The sequence below is a fragment of the Lepus europaeus genome, chromosome 3 (genome assembly GCF_033115175.1).
Source record: "Lepus europaeus isolate LE1 chromosome 3, mLepTim1.pri, whole genome shotgun sequence".
NCBI classification, from domain to species: Eukaryota; Metazoa; Chordata; class Mammalia; order Lagomorpha; family Leporidae; genus Lepus; species Lepus europaeus.
Genome location: NC_084829.1, coordinates 67915227 through 67935514, shown reverse-complemented (window position 1 = coordinate 67935514; position 20288 = coordinate 67915227). Strand labels below are relative to the sequence as shown.

General features: G+C 36.0%; 1 protein-coding gene across 4 annotated transcripts in view; it reads right to left on the bottom strand.

Annotated features, from left to right (window-relative positions):
• The window catches only part of SMAP1 (small ArfGAP 1), a 170013-nt gene that overhangs the window by 72341 nt on the left and 77384 nt on the right, over positions 1-20288 (bottom strand). For all 4 annotated transcript variants that reach the window (XM_062186342.1, XM_062186344.1, XM_062186343.1 and 1 more), the window contains exons 3-4: positions 12882-12967; positions 4453-4528 (exon numbers count right to left, since the gene is read on the bottom strand). In XM_062186342.1, coding sequence (XP_062042326.1) covers positions 4453-4528; positions 12882-12967 — 162 coding nt within the window. The remainder of the gene's footprint in view (positions 1-4452; positions 4529-12881; positions 12968-20288) is intronic.

The following is a 20288-nucleotide window of genomic DNA, read 5'->3' as shown; positions in this document are numbered from 1 at the left end:
GACCTCAGTCATTCATACAGCAATAAGGAAATGAATATTGACAATAACTGTGAACTTGAAAGAAGATTCTGAACCTCAGGGAGGACCACAGTTTTGGACAACTCTGATTTTGGCCTACTAAAATCCTGATCAGAAAACATACTTATGCCCAAATTCCTGACATAAAGAAATGTAAGATAGTAAATCTGTATTTTGTTAGACATTAAATTTCTGTAATTTGTTAAATGGCTAATAAAATTAATATAGTAACTATCCGTTAGTCAAAAAAGTGCCAAATTCTGAGCAGTCAGGCTTTCAAGTCCTCCACAAATCCCCATCTGCGTTTCGAGACTTGCCTCCTCAAACTGCATTTATTCTCTTCTCCTCGTTTACACACCCAAAAGTCTTCTTTCTCACTCACCTCATGGTCCACTCACCAAATCTCAAACACCAAATGACACACTTGAACTTTTCTTCCACCTCATCTCATTTTAGAACTGATGTCATAAAGTGTTCCATCAGCATAAGATGTCTCTTCTGTATTTTCAACCTCTTCTTCTTGCATATCAGTGTATTTCCTTTTGGCTGAAATCTTACTTCTCTATTAAGGATCATTTCAAACATATATCCTGTAAGAGTTGTAGTAGAAAATACTGCTACCTAAATTCTGTGTTCCCTCAGCATTTTCTGTTTTAACAATGACCATATTCTACCTTAGAATATAATTCATTTTACATGTACACTGTATTGCTGAAATGTTTGAGAGTAAGCTATTTTTGGATAAAAGTTTTTTCAATTTCAGTGCTTTGCACATGGCATATATTTAGTAATGTTTGTTGCATAACTAAATGAATAAATGGAGTTGAAAATCCAAGGGGACTTCACCAGCAGTCTCTGTCACTCCTTACCTAAGCTCAAAATAAGTGGTTAACACATACCTTGGGAAGAAGGGAAGAAAGTATTTACAGTTAATACAAGGGGCCGGCGCTGTGGTGCAGTGGGTTAACACCCTGGCCTGAAGCGCTGGCATCCCATATGGGCACCAGTTCTAGTCCTGGCTGCTCCTCTTCTGATCCAGCTCTCTGCTATGGCCTGGGAAAGCAGCAGCAGATGGCCCAAGTCCTTGGGCCCCTGTACCCACATGGGAGACCTGGAAGAAGCTCCTGGCTCCTAGCTTTAGATCAGTGCAGTTCCAGCCATTGCAGCCAACTGAGGAGTGAACCATTGGATGGAAGACCTCTCTCTCTCTCTGCCTCTTCTCTCTCTGTGTAACTCTTTCAAATAAATAAATCTTTAAAAAAAATTTTTTTTAAAAAGTTAACACAAATAAACACAAAGTATCCAGCACCATATAGTCACTTTAGAGTATACAAAAAGAGAAATACCTAAAATACCTCTTTTTCTGTTTGAGACTACCAACCAGTGAAAATTCTTTCCAATACAAAAGCACTTATACTTAGAACATAGTTTCCTTTGTTTCTGCCTTTATCTAAACTTTGCTTTTCCCCTTTAAGTCTCTTCTCATAATTTATGTTTACAGTAACATACCATAATCAAGATTATAAAGTCTATACCACTAATTCCTTCCATGAAAACAATACATATAAGCCTCTATTTTCTCAGAATTAAGATGTTTATATGACCAGACACCATACTTAAGAATAGCTTGCTGAAGCCACTCTACACAACTGTAAATAAATCCATAAGAATGGCAGAGGTTCTATCCTATCCCATCTCACACTCTCTATGATGCATTCTGATGAGACCAAGTTCAGAAACACATTAAACAACCTGGGGGGTAGGCATTTGGCCTACTGGTTAAGATGCCCTCATCCTGTATTATTAGACTGCTTGGATTCAATAGCCACCTCTGGCTCTTTGTTTCCAGCTTCCTGCTAATGTAGACCTAGGAAGCAGCAGATGACAGCTCAAGTGAGTTCCTGACTGAGCTCCTAGCTACCACTTTAAGCCTGGCCCAGACCCATTTTAGGCATTTGGGGAGTGAACCAGGGAGTGGGAGCTCTTTCTGTCAGTCTTATTCTGTCTCTCTTTCTAAGTCTCTTGCGGGGGGGCGGGGGGGGGGACCAGCATGGAAGGCAGCGAGACAATATTTTAGAAAATTAGCAAAAAGTCCTTGCCATTGTTTTCTGTTCTTTATTGCTTTGTGTCTTATTACTGTATTTGAAACTTTCATATCATAGAGGACAAGAAATGTGTGTTGTTTGTTTGGAAAAGATTCAAAAAACTCTGCTTTACACAGAGAAAAAGGTTCTATCTTTAGGTCCTTCCTGCAATGCCATTGTTGAAAATTAGAAAATTAAGGGCAGCAACATATACTGCTAAAAAAACAGTAGTAGAAACAAGAGGAGACAAACTAAAAAAATCAGACCAAAAAATACAAAATCCACAGCAGTGTCATTTAATATGAGGGTAACAGTCACATGAATCTTATTTAACAGCCACTCAAGACATCTCTATCAGAGTACAACTAGTTTTCAAACTATTTCTCTTTAGATATTCAGTAAGTGATCTAATGCGCCTTAAATACCTTAGATACAAGTTCCTTATATTTTGCCTCATACTGTGTTAACTCTTTAAATCTGGTCTTATCTCCACTATGATAAAGCTCTCTGAAAGCAAGGATCATATCCACTTTGTTTTACTACTTAGAAGACTGAGAGCATAATGTTTTTTAAAGTTATCTGAATAAATGCCCAATCCATTACTGAAGACAAAACACTGGACATAAATATATAATATAATGTAACTCTCACTATCATAGTTACTTGCACAGTAACCAACATAAAAAAGGAAAATTACTCTGAACTTCCCTACAATATAAACTCATTTTCTTCAATCATTATTTTGCTTAGAAAGGAATAGGTGGGATATATTTTCCCTTGAGTAAATGTGATTTATATTTTTGATTTTTCCAAATTTTAATTTCATTAATAACATAAACCGAACAGTAAGCAACCTATGCCATAAAATTTTTATTCTCAAGTGTATAAAAACTGGAATAATTGTAGAACAATTACCTCCATAAGCATCACTACTATTCACCAAACATTAACACTGTTCTCTCCCTAGACATACACACACTCTCACATATATCCACACACAACACATACAACCCACAGCTGCCAGATTTCCCTGAATCATCTGAAGACTAGTTACATGCATCTTTACATTTAATCTTTAAATATTTTATTCCATCACACATCCATGAGTGAATAAATTCTCCTAGTTAACATACTATTATCAAATCAAGCTCCATAATAACATTTGTCACAGTTGCCAAAGATAAAACTGTTTTCCTGTATTTTACTACATAAAAATAACTTTCAAACTGTTGCCAAGGAAAAAAAATTCTACAAATACAAATATAACAAAACAACAATAAAAATATTTAGGATTTTAAAAAGAATAATACATATAAGGTAGTATGTTTTATAAAATATACTAAATTATTTAACATTTCATATGAAAATATGCTACTTATGCTTTAAAGTACTAGTACTTCCTCGCTCTACAATGCTTAAGTTAACCTTAAATTTATGGATATTTTAAAATATAATGTTCAACAAATTGTTCATTTTTATCAGTCTTTCATATTTCATTTCATACTCACTGTACTGCAGATCAAACTACTCAGAGGGATGTCTTCATTCCAAAATATACACTAATGATAATTTAAAACTTTCTAAACAAGTTTTTTCCATGGTCAAAGACAATGCACTGAAATATTACTTTGTTAAGATTTGAATATTATAGTATATTGCCTCTCCATATGGACTTGAAGGAAAACCCAGTTTGCATGCAAAAGGAGATGAAACTATATATATTGTCTTCTAAGTTCCTTGAGATATGACTTCAACCAGAAGATTAACTGATTTATAGCTTGCTTATTAATCTAGGAATCAAAGGCCAAGAAATGATTTCAATAAGAAAGGCAATTAGCCTTAAACTATAATTAAGTGGGATAGAAACATTTAGTCAGGAAAAAAAAAATAGCTGATATATTTGATTATTACAATAAGTTCTCAACTAAAATGCTTGATAATAACCAGCTCAAATGCCACCTTTTAATATATTCCTAGGCTACTACTCAGCAAATTCATCAAAGCCTCCAGGGAAAATAGAACTGCCTGTTTTCTTTTTCCTGCGTTTTCAGAATCTAGAAAATAATCATCTCTCCTTTTTGCATTTAGTCACTTTATCTTCTTCAAATTTCATAAAGTTAATTAAGTGCCACATATGTAATTATCAGATTCATTTAGAATATGCTCCTCTCTAAACTGGGAGTTCTGCTTTGCAAGAGTTCAACATTTCATGACCAAAGAATTTCTTGTATTCAAATATTTAAACATATTTAACTAGCACTTTTTACAACAAACAAATTGGGTTGTATTGAACGTTAAAAGTTTTAAACCCACTCAACAAACATCAATTGGTGATAAAGATTTTACTTACATTAGTAACAGCTATAGCATTTTTATCGTAGTATTTCTTCTTTTCATATTTATCTCGGATGAAAAATTCCACCGCTCTGAAAACAAGTAACTTAAGGAAAAGTATGAGTGTGGTAACAATGGCCACTTGCCTTTATTTACTCCTTTCTACAAAGTCTAGATTCCAAATTTAAATTTCCTGCTCCCCAACCTATTACTTTCCTTAGCACTAATTCTTCAACTAAATTCTGTATCCCATTTTTCTTTCTCCCAAAGTCTACCTCTTTCTTATTTGCTTATTTATCAAAAACCACCCAACCCAATTCTAGAAAGAAAAGTAACTACCACAATTCTTAATCCCTCCACTACTATCACCCTCATTAGCAAACTCTAAATTCAAGTTCATTCTGGGTTTTCAGTATTAAGAAGTATTAAAAAAAGTATTAAAGAAACTAACATCTGTGCAGTATACACAATGTATAAGACCCTGTGTGCTATATGTTTTACATATTCTGCTTCCTCTAATTTCTCTCACAAACCAGTGATATAAAAAATTATTTTCACATCATAAAGAATCAGAAAAATTAAGTAACTGTGATTCCAGGGGGGTGAACCAACGGAAGGAAGACCTTTCTCTCTGTCTCTCTCTCTCTCTAACTCTGCCTGTAAAAAAAAAAAAGAAAAAAGTAACTGTGATTCCAATCACTATATTATTCTCTATCATTCGTGCTGTCTCTTAGTGTGTCATATAGGATTCCTTGTGTATTAGAATACAGGCCAATTTTTTCCTTGCAAGGTTGAAGAACAGAGAAAGTAGTAAGTTCAAACCACTGGCGCCGCGGCTCACTAGGCTAATCCTTTGCCTGCGGTGATGGTACCCGAGGTTCTAGTCCCAGTTGGGGAACCTGATTCTGTCCCGGTTGCTCCTCTTCCAGTCTTGCTCTTTGCTGTGGCCCAGGAAGGCAGTGGAGGATGACCCAAGTACTTGGGCCCTGCACCCGTGTGGGAGACCAGGAGGAAGCACCTGGCTCCTGGCTTCGGATGGGCGCAGCGCCAGCTGTAGCGGCCATTTGGGGGGGGGTGGTGGTGAACCAACGGAAAAAGGAAGACCTTTCTCTCTCTCTCTCTCTCACTGTCTAACTCTGCCTGTCAAAAAAAAAAAAAAGTTAAAACCAAGGTTTCTACATATTATAAGAAATGTTTTCAAAAATTACACAAGTAAACAATTTTTTAAAATGACATGAGGTCAAACTGATATGTTGCTACAACTGTTTTACAAAGACATAATAAAATACATTATTTGGGCTGGTGCTGCTGTTGGCGCAGTGGGTTAATGCCCTGGCCTGAAGCACCGTGATCTCATATGGGCACCGGTTTGAGACCCAGCTGCTCCAATTCCAATCCAGCTCTCTGCTATAGCCTGGGAAAGCAGTGGAAGATGGCCCAAGTCCTTGGGCCCCTGCACCCCTGTGAGATACCCAGAAGAAGCTCCCAGCTCCTGGCTTCAGATCAGCACAGCTCCGGCCGTTGCAGCCAATTGGGGAGTGAACCAGCGCATGGAAGACTTCTCTTTCTCTGCCTCTCCTCTCTCTGTGTAACTCTGACTTGCAAATAAATAAATAAATCTTTAAAATAAATAAAATACATTATTAAAACAGGAAAACTTTGGTGCCAGAGCTGTAGTGTAGCTGGTAAAGCCACCAACTGCAGTGCCAGCATCCCATATGGACGCCAGTTCAAGACCCAGCTGCTCCACTTCTGATCCAACTCTCTGTTATGGCCTGGGAAAGCAACAGAAGATGGTGCAATGTGGGAAACCCAGAAGAAGCTCCTGGCTCCCCACTTAAGATGGGCCCAGCTCTGGCTACTGCAGCCATTTGGAGAGTGAACCAGCGGATGGAAGATCTTTCTCTCTCTCACTCTGCCTTTGTCTCTCTGTAACTCTGCCTTTCAAAAAAATAAATTAAAAAAAAAAAAAAAAACAATCATTACATGCCATAAAATCAGTTTTTTAAATTTCAAGGGATTCACCCAAAGGACTGTGATCTAGGACACATGCCAAGTCCTTGGTTGTTCTCAGCTTCCTTTTTTGTTTTTTAAAATATCCATTTATTTATTTGAAAGGCAATGAGACAGAGAGAGAGAGTGAAAGGAGGGGCAAAGGAGAGGGCAGAGCAGAACAGAGTTCAAGAGATCTTCCATCTACTAGTTCACTCCCCAAATGGACTACAGCCAGGCCTGCGCCAGGCCCAAACCAGAAGCCAGGAACCCCATCACGGTCTCCCACATGGCAGGAGCCCAAGTACTAGGGTCATGTTCAGCTGAACTGGAAGCAGAGCAGCTGGGGCTTGAACTCGCACTCATTGTTTTAGAGGCTGCCTAACTTACTGTACCACAATGCCAGTCCTGTGTTCTCAATTCCTGCATGCCTCATAGAGCAAGAATGTCCTCACACATTTTTTTTAAATAAGATCCTAGATGCAAGTCAATGTTTCATTGTTAGTTTGACCTTAAAGAACTAAAGTACAGTTGGTGTAGATGTTCATTACCTAGATCTGCCCATGTGACTCCAAAGCAGCCACAGAAACTACATTAATGAATTAGCATGGCTGCATTCTAATTTAATTTACAAAAACAGGTAGTGAGTTCAAAGAACCGTAGCTACTGCCTCCTGAATTTTATTCAATGTTAGAGGGCAAAAGAACTGCCAAGATGGATTTATACGAGGACACATTTATCAGTAAACAGTTACCTTAGAAAACATATGACTGTCTTAAATTTTTTTCAACTTTTTAAAAATTTTACCTAAAGTATATAAACTTCACGTAATTTATATTATACAAATTTAGAAACATACTGATTCCTCCCACTCCACGCTCCCTCCTGCCCATGCAACTCTTGAGTATTTACTTGAAAGAACTGAAGACAGGTTTTCAAGTAAAAGTTTGTGGAATGATAATCATAGTAGTACTATTCATAATAGCTCAAAGATAGAAATGCTCAAATATTGATCAACTGATGTATGAGTAAACAAAATGTGGAATATCTGCACAACAAAAAATTTCAACTATACAAAGGAATGAAGGACTCATGTTTGTTACAACATGGAGAACTTCAAAGCTTTATTCTAAGTGAAATAAAACAGACACAAGAAGCTAATATATTCTTTCAATTACATGAAAAATCCAAAACAGGCAAATCTATAGAGAAAGAAAAGAAAATTAATGGCTACTGTGCAGTATTTTCATTACCTTTAAAATGGGAATAATACTAATAATTCATAGGATTACTGTAATACATAAATTAGTATATGTGAAGAACTAAGAGCAGTACATCATAAATTGTGAATGCTATGTAACTTTTTGCTCTTATTAATATAAAGCTATTCTAATAGGCTAACTTTTTTTTTCTTCAAGTTGTATTTATTTACTTCAGAGGCAGAGTTACAGACAGATAAAGGAAGAGACAGAGAGAGGTCTATCGTCCACTGGTTCACTCCCCAAACGACTGCAAAAGGCTGGAGGTGGGCCAACTGGAAGCAAGGAGCCAGCAGCTTCCTCCAGGTCTCCCATTCGGATGCAGGGGCCCAAGCACGCACACATCTTCTACACGTTCCTAGGGCACCAACAGAGAGCTAGAGCGGAAGTGGAACAGGCAGGAGTCAAACAGATGTTGATATAGGATGTCAGCACTGCAGCTAAATGCTTAACCTACTTAGCCATGGCACCAGCCCTGACAGGCAAACCTTTTAAAAGATAGGGACTGTGGTAGGGAGGGGAACTACTTAGCAACCATTGTTAAGGGTTAAAATGCCCTGCATTATCATTAAGCTCATACAGGTATGTAAACAAGAAACAATAGAAGAATTAGTGAATTTAGAAACTAGAAAATATATATCTTCATCTGCCAGTCTCCAAATATCATTTGAGATGTAAGGATATAGTTACACTGATGTAGATCAATAACATGATTTTAAAAATTAGAAACAGCAATATTTTCAGACAATCAATGTAAGAATTATAAGAGGGTACTTCAATTTGTGGAAAAACAGAATTAAAAGAAATTTTGGTGTAAAAATATTTTGAAATCCACACACAGTATTTTCATAATGTGATTTTTCTAGTAACTTCCTGAAGATTCATTGTATTAATTACAATTCAAGTTTAAGTGGCTGATTTAGGATTTAGTACACAGACATCAAAATATCCTAGATTCTTCTCCATGCCTATAGTTAACAAAGCATTCACTGTAGCAACCCTAATTTTCTCCAATGCCAAAACTAACAATTGGTACTCTATGGGCCCAGAAAAATTTTTAATTATTACATGCTTTATCTTTTAACATGTTGTTTATATATTAAGATTTTCTTCCTTTTCTTTAAAGATACCATTTCAGAGACAATTAAATTAATATCTACTCCCAAAGAACAAAATCTTCCAGTTTCAAACACACACCACTGACAGGAGCAAAAACTTTGAAAAGCTCAAAGCAGAACTGCTGATTAGCTTCGGCACACAATAGATCGCATGGAACTGAAGTAATTAAAGTTTTCAGATAAGACAAAAAATACTAATAATGAAAAGCTTAATGTAAAGCTTTATCATTTGTCACCTACCAGCACGTGAGGCCTATAATTAACCACATCACATGAGAAATTACACAGCAGCTTTTGCATGACTTTTATAAACTAAAGCTTTTAAAAAGCAATAAATCTTTTTTAGAATGCAATGAGATCCCATATTATATGATTTTTAACACAGTCTGGTTCTACTTGCCTCCACAGATAAGACAACTATATTTATATCTACAGAAGCATAGAGATGTTAAGCTTTTCAAAGAGCAATGATCTTTTTAACAACCAACGAGTGGGTGGGTGGGTGGGAGAGAAAAGGGGGGAGGGAAGATACTAGCTTTGTTACTAGCCTTCCTTATAAAACATCCAAATCAACATAATTAAAAGAAGAAATGATAAAAGTACTATTGTAATAACTAAGGTAATTTTTAAGGCTACAGTATTATATGGGATATGGAGCACAGAAGGGCTCATGGTCCAAGAGCTGTACTTGTATCTTATATTTATATTCTTAACTGTAGTAGTCTATCTGAAATAAGTTCAGGCAAAGTCCCTTTTCAAACTGCTCCCAGCATCCATTAGATTACCTTTTAGTGAAAAACAAAAGATTAACACCTATATGAATATGATCATAATTTGTAAATGCTTTGAAAGTAGTGTTATTTGTAAAAATCAAATAAGCGTGCCTGAGCTAAGAACAACATACATACACAAAAGCCAAACATGAATCACAGCAGCTACTGAGAGTTGAAATCTTCACCTAGATCTTGATTTAGCTACCAAGAGTGCCACACTATAAGCCTATATATTTTTAAAGGCCATCAAAACTCAAATGCGGCAACAATAACTTCACAGAGACTATCATTAAATAATATCCAAGAGCCCTTAAATAGGAGGGAAAGTCTAGAAGCTTTCAGAAGATTCTTTTTATTTTTTTTTTAAAGGTTTGCTTTATTTATTTGAAAGAAAGTGTTAGAGAGAGAAGTAGAGACAGAGAGAGAGGTCTTCCATCTGCTGGTTCACCCCTCAAATGGCCACATTGATTTGTTGGCCTGATTCTATCTCTTTCTACCATGCTCTATTCTTCATTTTTTAGAGGAAAAGAAAAGAATATTGCTAAGATTCTCAGAAAAAAAAAAAAAAAACTAAGAAAGAACAAATGATCACTACTGTAAGTGAACATAATTTCACTCCTGAATTTTACACTACCTAAAGACTAAGTGACTCCCCACTCGGCATTCCCTGCTTTCTTTAGGGTCCAGACTCATATTTCTAGCTACTAAATAGGTAACTCAATTTTTATGTCCAGCAAACACCTCAGTCAGCCCAGGGTAATGCAGCATGGTTCATTATCTTTCATTTCTAAATCTTAAATTCCATCTGGTCGTGAATTCTTTCAGTAAATAAATAAGCTTTACAGTCATATAAGCTAGAAACTTTGAGTTCATCTCAGTATCTTGCTCAGAATCAAAGTCAATCTCAAAATAGCCCAACTGCTCCTGTTTTACCAATTTCTTTCTCTGTGTTCTCAACACCACTATAATAATTTAGATCTTCATTATGCTCATGTTGGAGCTAAAAATAGCATTCTGCATGGTCTCTTTACCTCTAGGATCTCCTCTTACCTCCAATTAATATCTTCCCTATGGTGAAAAGCTAATGTTTCTACTTTTTCTCCTGTTTCAAAATCCTTCATATGCTTCCAAACACTTCAACCCCTTGGGCCAATAAAATGAAGTCCAAATTGTTCTCCATAATATTGAAAACTCTTTATAATCTGGATCAAAACACCTTTTAGTTTTCTTATGATACCTCCTCCGTAATTTTATCACATCAAAACCCTAATAGGTCATATTTCCTCCCACCTCCATACTTTTGCTCATTTTTTTTTCCCCACACTTAAAATGTACCTCCCATTCTTACTCTAGGATCTTCCTACAACAAAAATTGCCTTGGATATCAGGTTACTTAATTTGGGGAAAAATGATGAGGAAGGTGGAAACAGAAAATGGAGAGTTGAAAATTACTAACTTTTCAATTATAAAATAATAATAAAAAAAAAGGTTTCTGTCCAAATATAAAAATAATCAGATACTGTTAAACTATACAAATGAGTAACATACAATTCACCTTTAGGAAGCTACATTTCATTGTCAAAATCATTAAGTTATCTTTTTAGAAGATAAACTTATTTACAAAGCAGTGCAGTTTTTATGAGCTGCTTTCTCAAACTCCAATATAAAGCTTCAGAAATCCCATAGAATCAAATGATTTTATCATTGACAAATGTGAGACACATCCTGAGCAAAATGCCTGTGGGAAAATAGTCTATCCATTCATAAAGGCAAATATATAAAACAAACAGTTGTACAACCTAGAGATAGAACATTAACAGAAAACATTAACATGAATTATTTAGTAATTGCACTAAATATATAATCTGCCTTTTAAATAGCTAAATACTAAACTGTTTCACATAAATATAATTACATAAAACTTGCAGAAGAGAATTCTTCAACTTGAGGCATCTTATATATAAGCTCAGGTTTGCGGGTTCAGAGCAAAAAGAAAGGGAGTAAATTAAAGCAATCACAAGATTCTTATGGTTTAAAAAATGGCTTAAAAAGACAAATCAAATCTCTAATTATATAAATCAATAAACAACAGACATTCGCCAATCAAGAGACAGAGATCGGGGCCAGCATTGCAGCATGGTGGGTTAAGCCACCACCTACTATGCCAGCAGTGTCTCTTACCTGCTCCACTTCTGATCCTGCTCCCTGCTAATGTACCTGGGACAGCAGCAGCAGATGGCCCAAATGCTTGGGATCCTGCACCCATGTAGGAGAACAAGAGGAAGCTCCTGGCTCTGTCCTGGCCCAGCCCCACCATTGCAGCCATCTGGGGAATGGACCAGTGGATGAGAGCGCTCTCTATGCAACTCTGCCTTTCAAATAAATACGTAAATCTTTAAAAAAAATTTTAAAAAGACAGAGATCAAGCAAAAAGGCCAGTTATAACATTTCAGAATTTGGTACATAAAAATAATATATGTGTTATGTATTTACCAGATTCCTATTACAGAGCTGAATGTTTAGCCAAGCAGTTAGTAGCTGGCTGGGATGCCACATCCCATATCAGAGTACTTGGGTACAATACTAGGCTTTAGCTCCTGACTCCAACTTAAGTGCTGATGCAAACCCTGGAAGGCTTTGGTGGTGGCTCAACTGACTGGCTAGATTCCTATTACCCTCATAAGAGAACTGGATTGAGTTCTTGGCTTCAGCCACAGGCCAGAACTGGTTGTGGGCATGTGGCAAATGAACCAGCAGAAGGGAGCTTGCTCACTCTCTTTGCCTCCTAAATAAATAAATAAAATTTCTTAAAAGCCTACTTATATACAAAGTGTTGCTCAAGGAAAATCAATTTATCTAATTTGAGAGGCTGAGCTACAGACAGAGAGGGAGAGACACAGAAAAAGGTCTTCCATCTGCTGGCTCACTCCCCAAATGGCTGCAATGGCTGGAGCTAGGCCGATCTGAAGCCAAGAACAAGGAGGTTCCTCTGGGTCCTCCATGCTGGTGGAGGGGCCCAAGCATTTGGGCCAGTCTCCATTGCTTTCCCAGGCCACAGCAGAGAGTCAGATCAGAAGAAGAGCAGCTGGGACACAAACCAGTGCCTACATGGGGAGCTGGCATAGCAGGCAGAGGCCCAGCCCACTATGCCATACCACTAGCCCAGAAAATCAATTTCTATCTTTAATGAACAATAGCAAGATAAAGTTCACACCTTCCTAAACACTAACAGATAAGATAGAACGAATAATGAAAACGAGTTAATTCTTTTTAAATCCACAATGAGCAAGTTTTAAAGGATACTGATCTGTCTGTGGTCTTCGAAAGTTCTCTGGAAGATTGGCTTCATAGAGTAGTCTTGCTTTAGTATTTCCCATATCTTGCATGCACTATAATAAAAGAAAATCAAGAATTTTTATTATATTTACATTAAAAAGCAATTCCTATATGCATATACATAAATACTAACATTATTTCTAATGTATAACTCTTCTCTTTAGAAAAATAATTTAAATCACAACTATAAAATTATTTTTCAAGTTCAAATTAGAAACCTATTTTTAAGCCTCCATATCTGTCAACACAAATGGATCCACAGTCTTCTAAACATCTGTGTTCTGTGTAAACCTTACCACCTTTATACTCATTACTTCCTAAAAGTGAATTCCCTAGTTGTGGAAAGTATTGTTTCTTATATATACCACTTAAACAATGCTGCTATTGCCATGGCTAACGACACAAAATCAAGTTTTCTCTGTTTTTGGGCTTTAAAGTACTCTAGGAGTCTCATGATTTACAATGAAGATCACAAGGGAGGCTAGATAAAAAGGAAATATTGCTGGCCTAGAACATCACAGAATTGAGTTTATTTCTTTGAGGTTACTAAGGTCCTATGATATTCTGCTAAAAGCCTTCCCCACAAAAAACTGGGCTAATGGTCAGATTTTATTCACAAATTTTGCAAATTACCTCTTCTCTGAAATCTGTAACATAAAATCTGTGACATGAAACAATTTGATAATCATTTCAACCAGTTTAAGTTTCAGTATCTTCTATCTATAATGACCAGCCAAACAGTAGTTTCTTTATATTCTACTTGAAACTAAATGGAAGATTTACCAAAAAATATATAATTATTGTAACATAACATATATATATATGTACATATATATATATATATAAATATATCCTGAGCTCCTTAAAAAGTTTTTAACAAATAGAACAGTTTTTATACTTTATTTTCCTGATTTCCCAGACACAAATCCCTATATATCTCAGGTAACGACTCAGGTTTAACAGATTAACCAATGTCAATCTTGAGTTGCTGCACTTAAGTATACACAGAACCATCTTCCTTCAAATAAGAATTATACTGACTCTTCTCCCAACTGAAAGATTTTAGATATAAAAAATTCCAATATACTCAGTTCGGGTATCTATTCTACTTCACTTCTATGTAAGCATCCCCTTATAAGTCACTTCCCTAGAGATACTGAGAAAGTAAAGTAACAGGGAAAGCAGCCAGTAACAGAATTAAAGGTGAAGGTGGTTATTTAGCCCAAGATGAAACAGAAGCTAGTAAATCTGAGCTTCAAAACTATGTAAGATGAAAAAACTTTGTATAAGGTGAACATTCAGTACAAGATCAAAGGTCTCTATTATGTCATGGTGGATACTGGCATGAATGAGTATGAGTGAAGCTAAAATGTAATTATGTAATTGGGGGGTGGGGAGAACTTAGAAACTTTCAGTGTAGCTCACCTTTCCTGAACAGAGGGAAAACATGTTTTCCATTTCTAATACTCAGATAATACTGCATCTTTGAGCCATAGTATGAATTTGGAAGTAGGGATGATCAAGTTACATAATCATAAAATCATCAAACATTTGGAAAGAAAAAATGCCTCTTAGACTGTAGAGTATCTAAAATGAAGCAAAAAGTCATCTAGATATAGGTCACTGAAACTGTGTCAGTAAGAAAATGGGTAAAGTTTCTACCTGGTAAGCAAGAAGAGTACATGGAAATTTTAACATAAAAGTTGATGACTGGAGCTGACACTGCAGTATAGCATGTACAGTGGCTGTCTGCAGTGCTAGAATTCCATATGGGGAGCAGCTGGGAGTCCTGCATGCTCCACTTCCAATCCAGCTCTCTGCTATGGCCTGGGAAAGCAATGGAAGATGGCCTAAATCCTTGGACCCCTGCACCCTTGTGGGAGACCCAGAAGAAGTTCCTGGCTCCTGGCTTCGGATCAGCTCAGCTCCAGCCATTGCAGCCATCTGAGGAGTAGATCAGTGGATTAAAGACCTCTCTCTTCCTCTCTCCCTCTCTGCCTCTGTCTCTCTGTAACTCTGCCTTTCAAATAAATGAATACATCTTTAAAAAACAAAAGTTGATGATTAAAAGCAGCATCTATTATACATACAATATCTTATCAATCTTTAGTTATATGCTTTTCATATTTTAACATCTCTGAGGAAGAATACATCTTAGAATTGATGGTGTTTATAACAGACACATTTTTTCTTTATTAGTCTAGGAAACAAACATGACTGTACACATTTATTTAATACAAGTCATCAATATTTTATTTTGACTAATTAGAAAATAATTAGGAACAAGGTATATATGTACATTAACCCAAATTATTAAACATCGTTCTAGTGATGTTATCCACCAAAATTTGATAGTAGGAAAAAAAGGAGGCATAAATATCTAAAAGGGAGAGGTACAGTGAAATAGTAAGATGTTTCTACAGGAGACCACTGCCAAAAAATAACAAGGTGCAGTTGCTTCTATGTGTTTGCTGGGATTGAAGAAAACAGATTCAATGGCATTACAAATATAAAGAGATCATTTTATGAAACTACAGAAGATAATGTCAAATATATAAAAAAGTACAGTAGGGATCAGCAGTGAAAGGATCAGTGGAGATGAAAGGTAGAGTAATATGGAGATGATTGTTAGGGCCAAGTGGTAGGGAAAATGGGCTGGTCTTTTGGGAAAATGATAAAGAATATGGTACAAACTAACTGCATCAAGGTTTGAAGACACCCTAATGAAGGACCCTAAGAACAGTTATGAAAATGGACTCTCTTGGCTGTAGAATCAAACAGAGCAAATTCTGTTCAGTAACTGGCAGGAGAAAATACATAAAGAAAACGGTGTAACAGTTATGCTGAATATATACATATATTCAATATCCTATATATACACTGAAATTTACAATTTTAAATTTCAAAACAATCCTAAAATAGGCTTTATTACCTTAGTTTTATAGGAGTGGAAATTTACTCTCCAAGCTATTAAGTAACAGTCCTAAAAGCACGTCTCCATGATTCAACTTATTTTAACAGAAGCAACACCAGCCATCAGTAGTTTAGATATCTCAGGCTTCATCCAATGGAACTGGGACTACGCCCAGCAAGGTATACAAACACCAGGCTCTTTGCTTTAGAGGCTCACTGTTCATTTTACAGATGAGGAAACTAAACCACAATGAAATGGCAAGATTTTTTCTGTTGGGTAACACACATGCATCAGTGAAAGTGCAAAGACTAGATCCAGTTCTGTCACTCAAAATCCTTATTACTGTGTGGTAGCCAATCAAAAATAGCATCTAGGAAACTTTTACAAGATAGAGGCATACTTGAAGTGTTGTTTCCATTATGAAAACATCATTCTTGTTGATTTAAACATTATTCTTTTTTTCTTAAATTCCCTCAACCAAACTGTTTTAGCACACACAGAGACAGAAAGGAGAATTTTAGTTGATTATTCTTTGGTAGTTAATGACCTGGATTCCCAAAGCTGGGACAAGCAGACTGGTTATAAAAAAATGAAAACAGGATGATAAATGGCATGTATTTATTTTAAAAGAACAAAAAAAGTAATCTTTAATTATTTGTAACCAGTAGAAGATTAAAGCTATAGGTAATGAGCTACATACCTTAATTTCTACCATTTATTTCCTAGGAATAAAGACAGATCCTAAGTACTGTGCATTATTTTGAAAAATTTAAATTTTCCACACCTGTTTTCAATTTATCCAACAGGAGGGATACTTGTAAGACTATCAAACAAACTAACAAAAGCTCAAAGATATTAGTAATTCTGAAAATTCTCCAGCTTTAGAGAAGTCATGTCATTTCATCTGTATGTGTGTATTTGGGTTTACCTTCTCTCACATGTCAAGAATGCAAAAGTAAAGAAGAAGACAACTAATTACTTAAAGTTTCTATTATGTTTGTCTTAAAAATATTTTTATACAGATATTTACTTAGGAAACAATAGCTCATCTCAAAATTAAGATTTTTTAATTACAAAGCAGCCAGTGAACTGAAAATGTATTGATCCTCTTGACAAATAAATTACTGTAAGAATATACTTTAAAAACAAACTCAACATTCATTTTACTTTAAGAAAATAAATTATCATATTGATAAATAAAGAACTATGTGCTTCATGGTTACAACAAATCCAAGTTAGGTAGAACATATTTTTAAATTAATTTTACTTTTCCCATTAAATGTGGTCTGCTCTATTTTAATGCATTATATAATGTATTCCTAGAAAGATTATATTTATTGTACTTTTTGACTCAATAATTTTCATCAAAAACCACTGTTAAAATTACTAAAGTAGGTTTTATTATTTAGAAATCGTATAGCAAATCATGCCTTAGAATTCCAAAGTCTGCTATTAAAGGTATCATGCCCTCATTAGTTTGTAAATTATGTTTTTTTAGTTTCTCTGCATAACCCAGTATATAGAACATTACCAATCTGAAGACTGATACATTACATGAGATTCAATTTCAAAAAATACTATTCGAATTACTGAAAAGCATCTATGGCCAAACTGTCTTCACAACTAACCATACAGAACCATTTCTATTTCTTAAACTTCTCAAATAACAAAACATTTTACATAGTCAGTTTTAACATTAAAAACAACAAATAGGAGGATGCACTTTTCAAAATAGTTGTGGCTGTCTGGAAGACTGCATTGTGAAAATAATTCTACATGAATTCTTTCTTGAATGTCTGAAACATAATATAATACGCAAAGTCTTCTGGGATAGTCTTCAATGGAAGCTTAATTGCCAAAAAAAATAAATAAATAACAACTAGGGGCCAGCTTTATGGCACAGCGGGTAAAGCCACTGCCTATGACACTGGTGTCCTGGCTTTTCCACTTACGATCCAGTTCCCTGCTAATAACCTGCTAAAGCAACAGAAGATGGTCCAAGCATTTGAGTCCCTGTTACCTATGTGGAAAACCCAGATTAAGCTCCTGGCTTCTGGCTTTGGCCTGGCTCAGCCCTCACTATTGCAGCCATTTGGGGAGTAAAAGAAGCAGATGGAAGATCTCTCTCTCTCTCTCTCTCTCCCCTTCTCTCCTTCTCTCCCTAAAAGTCTGACTTTGAAATAAATAAATCCTTAAAAAAAAAAAAAAAACAACCAAATATACTCTAAAAGTGTTCTGTGTTTTACAGTGAATGTAGAGAAATTGAAGCTAGTGATTTAATTTTCATTAGAATGTTCTAATGTCAAATTTAATAAACTAAAACATACAAAAAACTAACAAACATAATAAAGGGTAGGCAGAAATTTAAAACTAAGCAGAATCAGTAAGTGGCAAACAAATGCAACAAGAAACTTTATGTGCCAATACTGCATATATAAAAATAAATCACTATTTTATGTCAGTGGGGCATCTCCAGTGACAAATTCATAAGCAGCAAACACACACACACAGTTTCCTTGACAATGGAGACTTAAAATAAGTGAAGAAAAAAGGTAGTAATAACAAATAAAAACAAAATGTAGCTGAGTTAAGTCACTGTCAGTGCCAGGAAATAATTAAACATTTAATAAAAGATAAATGATAAGCCACCTGAAAGTAATGATTCCTTCCCTTGAGAAGATGATGGGATATCAGAAAGTTCATACAACGATAGAATTAAAAGATAACTTTTGATACAAAACAAAATTTAAATCCATGCAGTTTCATAACACAGACTTTTCCATGAACTTTCTGAAGACCTCTTGTAAAACGTGCAATTTTCGGGGCCAGCATTCTGGTACAGTGAGTTAACGCCCTGACTTGAAGCACCAGCATCATATATGGGCACCGCTTCGAGATCCAGCTGCTCCACTTCCCATCCAGCTCTATGCTATGGCCTGGGAAAGCAGTAGAAGATGGCCCAAGTTCGTGGGCCCCTGCGCCCACATGGGAGACCCAGAAGCAGCTCCTGGCTCCTGTTTTCGGACTGGCGCAGCTCCAGCCATTAAGGCCAATTGGGGAGTGAACCATCGGGTGGAAGACCTCTCTTTCTCTGCTTCTCCTCTCTCTGGGTAATGCTTTCAAATAAATAAATAAATCTTTAAAAAAAAAAAAACTTGCCTAGTGAGCCGCAGCGCTGGCACCCTGGGTTCTAGTCCCGGTTGCTCTTCTTCCAGTCCAGCTCTCTGCTGTGGCCCGGGAAGGCAGTGGAGGATGGCCCAAGTGCTTGGGCCCTGTACCCGCACGGGAGACCAGGAGGAAGCACCAGGCTCCTGGCTTCGGATCGGCGCAGCATGCCAGCCGCGGCAGCCATTGGAGGGTGAACCAACGGAAAAAAGAAGACCTTTCTCTCTGTCCCTCTCTCTCTCTCTCACTAACTCTGCCTGTCAAAAAAAAAAAAAAAAATTTTTGCATTTTTCCTTATTTTGATCTTTTAAAAATCTTGGAATGTAGAACTCTCTTGGTGATAAACTACTTCAAGATATTGGGACAGCTTCTATTTGTTCTAGACCAATTAAAGCCAAAAACAGTCTGTTCCAGGCTCAGCAGCTATAAATGTGGCTCCTAGAACTTCCCATTTCTATGCTTCATTCCTTTGTTTCCATGCCTTCCTCCTATCTGTCCCCTGCAATGTATCCTTGACTTTACCACTCAGTCACTAAGAATAAACTAAAAGTTATGCTAATGCATTATTTTAGAAAGCTATCTGGTTAGTAATAACAAATTTGTATTTGTGTTTATGATGTGTCCTTTGAAGTTTACTGACTTTTTTTTTTAGTAAGTGGAAAGAGTAATGGAGTAGCAGTATTGCCAAGTGATTAGGTTACCATTAGGTTGCAATTAGATCTTCTAAATTCCCAACGCCAAAAATGAAACACATTAAAATAACTGATAGATTTTAAACATTAATGTCTAACACAAGGATGCTAAATGTCTATTTTAAATACAGAGGAAGAAAGATAAAACTATTAAACATAAAACTTTTCTACCCAACTTTCTGAGGAACAGACTGGAGGGGAAAAAGAATCCTACCTCATGGTCAGATTTTGTGTAGGAATATAAATCACTTAAATGTTTGTATTTAAGAAAAGGCTTTAAATGCTCCTGGAAAATGAAGTTAAAAGATAATGTCCATTTTCAATAAACTTTTTGAAGACCCCTGGTATATACATAAAATCTTTCAGGAAGAATCCACATGAAACTGACAAATATGGTTGCTTCAGAGGAAACTGGATGAATATGGGACAAAACCGATCACTTTATACTTTTAACACTCTTGGAGGTTTGCACCATGCTCATATATTTCTCGTTCCCAAAACTGAATATTAATTCTGCACTGTATCTAAATAAACACCATCTACAGAGAGTTCAAGTAGGGTTACGAATCAAATCAAATACATACATTTTTTAAAAAGATTTAT